Source organism: Microtus ochrogaster, chromosome 18 (genome assembly GCF_000317375.1).
Source record: "Microtus ochrogaster isolate Prairie Vole_2 chromosome 18, MicOch1.0, whole genome shotgun sequence".
NCBI classification, from domain to species: Eukaryota; Metazoa; Chordata; class Mammalia; order Rodentia; family Cricetidae; genus Microtus; species Microtus ochrogaster.
In genome coordinates this window covers 65,453,422-65,458,445 of record NC_022020.1, presented here as the reverse complement: position 1 = coordinate 65,458,445, position 5,024 = coordinate 65,453,422, and the positions used below count along the sequence as shown (strand labels likewise).

At 45.4% G+C, this 5,024-nt stretch overlaps 1 protein-coding gene across 1 annotated transcript in view; it reads left to right on the top strand.

Moving 5' to 3' along the window:
* The window catches only part of Galr1 (galanin receptor 1), a 16,320-nt gene extending 12,281 nt beyond the window's left edge, over positions 1-4,039 (top strand). The window contains exon 3 of the mRNA XM_005356317.2: positions 2,123-4,039. Coding sequence (XP_005356374.1) covers positions 2,123-2,440 — 318 coding nt within the window. The 3' untranslated portion in view covers positions 2,441-4,039. The remainder of the gene's footprint in view (positions 1-2,122) is intronic.
* Positions 4,040-5,024: the final 985 nt, after the last annotated feature.

Below are 5,024 nucleotides of genomic sequence, written 5' to 3'. Positions count from 1 at the left end.
AAGAAGAAGAAGAAAACTGGGAAAGCCCAGGGCTTGTGTGAAAAACACAGACATGTGAAACAGCTAAGAACATCCACTCATGTGGACCTTAGTACTTAAAGAGACAGATAGGAGAGTATCTTCTCTGAGACGCCCAGCTGGACCACTGTGGGACTCAGAAGCATTCTAGTAAGCTCTCATAGGAGCAATAGTAGGTAGATGATAGTTCATATGAATTTACATCTAGTATTTGTTTATAATATTTGTATCATCAATTATCAAGCACTTGCATTCAAAACTGCCAGGTGACCACACACACACACACAGACACACACAAACGGGCTCATATGCATGTTTTTGAGAAGAGCAGAGGGCTTGCAAACATTTAGAGGTTATGATTGGATGAATCACAAATACCCAGAGAAACGGCTGCCATAAAAAATATTGCATACTCAGGGTACACAACCATTTGCATTTCAGATAAGATATGAATCTTCCCCATAAGCTGCCAATGAGTAGATCTGATCTTAGTTCTTTGCTTAGCCCATGTTCCCTAAAAGAAGGCATGGAATATCGACAGGGTGGTACTTTCATAGAGAGACGGCCTAATCGTCTTAGACGGAGGAGGCTGTATTCTCCTGTACTGTGGACATCTTTTCTAGATTGTTTGATGAACGCACCAGAGAATGGCAGTTCTCACACACTAATGGGCAAGCAGATTGATAGCAAACACTTCCTTAATACGTGTGAGCTAATTACGTTTGCTCTGTGGCCCAGGCAGTAAGTGGACTTAATAGGTAAGCTTTTACTTTGTAACACCTGCCTGTGGGTTTTTAATAGCTGAGCTGGTTTAGTGCTCACATGGTCCAGGCACAATCCGGGAATCATTTTGTTGGTTAATTTTCTTTGTTCATGAGGAAATCAAGTCTTGGGGAGGTTTTGTCATCTTTCAAAGATGATGGACAGACCTGCTGTCTGGCCAGTGAGTCTTACAAAATCCATGGTGCCTCTTTAGTGAATTTAGCTTTCCTCTCCTGTACCTCACGCCTCCTAGTGTTTGCTATTCTTGACCCGAAATCCAGCAAGCCCCTGTCTCTGCCTTCTAGGTCAGAAGTCTGGTCTCTCATTACCTGTTGGGTTCCAACCATCCTCCGTGATAAACGTCTACTGTTGTTATAGCTTGCTGCCAGGAAACAGTCCTGGAGGAGTTGGCACCGTACACTCTATTTCAGACTTGACATTCTAGGGCAATAGGATACCCTGTCATGAGAAGCAGAAGAGGAAGTCCTGCCATGTATGACATCCCTGTCAGCAGTGTCCTTTACAAAAGGTCTTCTGAGGTTTGCTCTGCTTCCTAGGTTGGTGGGCAGCAGGGAGCCCTTGACCATATACAAAGGGCAAGGCTCAGTCCCTATGTGTTCCCTCGTGTTGAGATCACAAGCCTATGACAGCTTCCTCCATTGGGGATCATTAGAGAACATGGAGACCCCAGCCCCAAATTTCTCAGTATTTTTGAAATGGGAGCAACAAGAGAAAGGTCAAAGTTATGCTAACAAGCAAGGTTGGCTTACAGACTGCACTAAGAATAACTCTGTGGGAATGTTAGCTCCCCAGTCTCCATCTTGTCCTCAGCAAATGAGGAGACACCGGCATCTCCCACATGTTTGTGTGCAGCGTTTGTCTGAGCTCCGGGCTCTCGATGGAACTTGGTGTGCACACACTGGAAGAGGCATGCTGTTCTGTTGTTTTGTTTTCATTGAATCAGGGTCTTGTGTCTGGGTCACACTGGTTCGGAGCTCTGGTTCCTCCTGCTCTGGATCTCTTGGCTGCTGGTAGAATTCTGCTAGTTGAAGTGACAGTCCTTAATCTAGATCCATTTCTAATCTCACGTTTATCACATCCTCACGCACTGAATACAGGCCTAGGAGTCAGGACCCTGTAAGGTCACAGCTGAGTCCTGAGATGATGAACAGAGAGATATTATGTGAGATCAAATTTAACACTTTTGTTTGATCCCATCGAGGTACACACGTATGCTATTGGGGTATGTTTTACAGTGCTGTGTTCTTCTGATGTAACTGGCGTGTTCAAGCAACTCCTGTTCCCTCTCCAACACTCTGCCATTGCTCTCCCTCTCTTCCAGACTGCGCAGACTGTCCTGGTGGTGGTTGTGGTTTTTGGCATATCCTGGCTGCCCCATCACGTCGTCCACCTCTGGGCTGAGTTCGGGGCGTTCCCGCTGACCCAAGCTTCCTTCTTCTTAAGGATTACTGCCCACTGCCTGGCATACAGCAACTCTTCGGTGAACCCCATCATATATGCCTTCCTCTCAGAAAACTTCCGGAAGGCGTACAAGCAAGTGTTCAAGTGCCACATTTGCAACGAATCAGTCCCCAGCGACACTAAAGAAAACAAGAGCCGAATAGACACCCCGCCATCCACCAACTGCACCCACGTGTGAAGGCGCACTGGGACCGCCTGGCCCCCAGCTCCCATGTGGGTAGAGAGAAGAGGATGCAGTGGACAATCACAAAACATGGCAGCTCGTTCTCCTGACCACAATCCATATCATTCTAAATACATTCCACAGCTGTTAAGGTACTTTGATTGTTGAGGAACTCGTGGGTCCACTGAAGTCCAATTAGCTTCATTATAAAATTGTATTTCTGAAACAAAAGAAAATTCTGTACAGCTGCTGTCTCTCAAGGAGTGAGAATTCAGTAGCATTCTACAAATAAGTTCAGATCCCAAGGGACAAGGCCTGTTCTGTAAAGCAGTAAAGAATATTTGAAATCTACATTTTTTTTTGAGACAGAGTTTTGCTGTGGGATTGTCCTGGCTGTCCTGAAACTCACTGTGTAGACCAGGCTGGCCTCGGACTCACTGAGGTCCACTTGTCTCTGTCTCCCGAGTTCTGGGATTAAAGGCATGCCATAGAACTCTACATTTTAAAGTCAGTTAACTTAGGGAAAAAGTTCTTTTTTTCCCTTCAGCTTTGAGAGGAAAGGTAATAATCTAGCCTGTGTGTTTTAAAATACAACCATGGCACAGAATAGTGGATTTTATTCCATTAAACCTTCATGGACAGGCACCTCTTCTGAGTAGGGTGGAGGAGGTGGCTTTTCATTCTGTCTCTATGGGTGTTCAGAGGTCTGTCTTGGAACGTGAGGCCCATCATGTTCATCTCAGGAGATCAGCAGTGATTATACTTTGAAACAAGCCTGTGAACTGGAATATTTAGAGCAAACTAAGCAACGCCCAGGGATCTGCCAAGGACCAACGATCTTCAGAGGCACCAGGGGGAGGTTCCTGGGGAAGAAGACTGTATGTTTGAGCTTTAAGCATGTTCTTGGCGATATCTATTAGCTATGCCTCCCAAGAACCTATGAAGCCAGTCATCCAGTAACTTCGGCGGGACTGAAAACTGGACAAAATTTCATTAGACCCTGGGTAATATCCATGTCACTTGGAGAAAGCAAGAGAGACATTTGACTCAGACAGGCTGAAGACAACGAAACACATGGAAGAATATGCATGCCTAGAGAAATGCTGCCTTGTATGTAGATACATTTTTTTTTATTAAACTAGTCCTAACAAAAGTTTAATGCTCATTTTCCCCAAATATTATTCCCCGGGGTAATGCTACTTCAGAGTTAGAATCCTTACCACTTGACTTACTAATGTAATTTTCATGACAAGTCCATATTTCTTTATACTTGCCATAGAAAATATGGTGAAAAGACTAAATTGTCCTATCTCAGAAGAATAATGATTCGACTTAAGACTTTGATATATTTTAGGAGGTAGGAAACAAAAGCAAGACATGTTTTTTTTTTTTTTTTTTAATCAAAAGGGATGTTGTGTCAGTGCCAAATCGGGACCTGCTATGAAACATGTAATTTATGTAAAAAAACAAATGTAATGTGAGCTTTTGGCCTGTGAACTTTTCTAGCTCACCTGTGACCATCTCCCTGCGTGCAGTGTTTACATTTGCAAAGGTCCACGGAAAAAGGAGAACCGTTCAAGTCACGGGGCTATGAGTTTCCAGCGGTCACCCGGGAAGGGCGAGCATGCTGGGAGAGGCGGGTATTTTAAAGAGAACTGTAAGCTCTTTGCATGGAGTTTTGTTCATTTGGACTTCACTCAACATTGGAGCAAACGTATTTTGTCTTGGACAAGACACCTCATGTGATTGGTGGGACCCAAAGCTGCCGGTGTAGATGTCAGCACCACGCCTTCTTCACCCACGCTGTCCGCAGTGGGGCTTCGTCAATCTGTGTGTGTGAGAGAGATTTTCTGTGCTGTAATAACTCCCTTGTTCTGCCATGGTCAGAGGTATCTTAGATGCAAATGTTTAACAACACGTGGTGAAGGCAGAGCTTGTCCAGAAGTCACGCTGCTATGAGTGTTGGCGGCTTGTGTTCACGCTCCTATATCTGTGTCCTCCCCAGAGAGCAGCATCTAAAATCAGAGCTACAGCAAGGAAGGGATAATTTGCACCCACAACCCCCCAAATTTGCTAAATATTGATTCAGACTGCCTCTGCGGTGGGAAGATGCTTCCTGTGAACTGCCGGTCTGCTAATTTTCTCTTAGCCTTGATCCGAGTGCACTTCTAAAACAGCTTAGGATCCTGACTGTAGCCTACTTCCTGCAAAGACAGGGGACTAAATGCAGTGTTCTGGAAAGTGTCTATAAGACCTGGGCTAGATCAGTCACCCAGGTGAGTATCGGGAGAGCCCATTAATGTGCCAAACTTCTAGCAGTATGGCTCTTCCTGGTAAGTGATTACCAAGATCAGTTTGGAGGCATCTTCCATCCCACACTGGATGGCCGTGACCTCCCTTCCATCCCACACTGGATGCTCATGACCTTCCTTCCATCCCTCACTGGATGGTTGTGACCTCCCTTCCATCCCACACTGGATGGTTGTGACCTCCCTTCCATCCCATACTGGATGCTCGTGACCTCCCTTCCATCCCATACTGGATGGTTGTGACCTCCCTTCCATCCCTCACTGGATGGTTGTGACCTCCCTTCCATCCC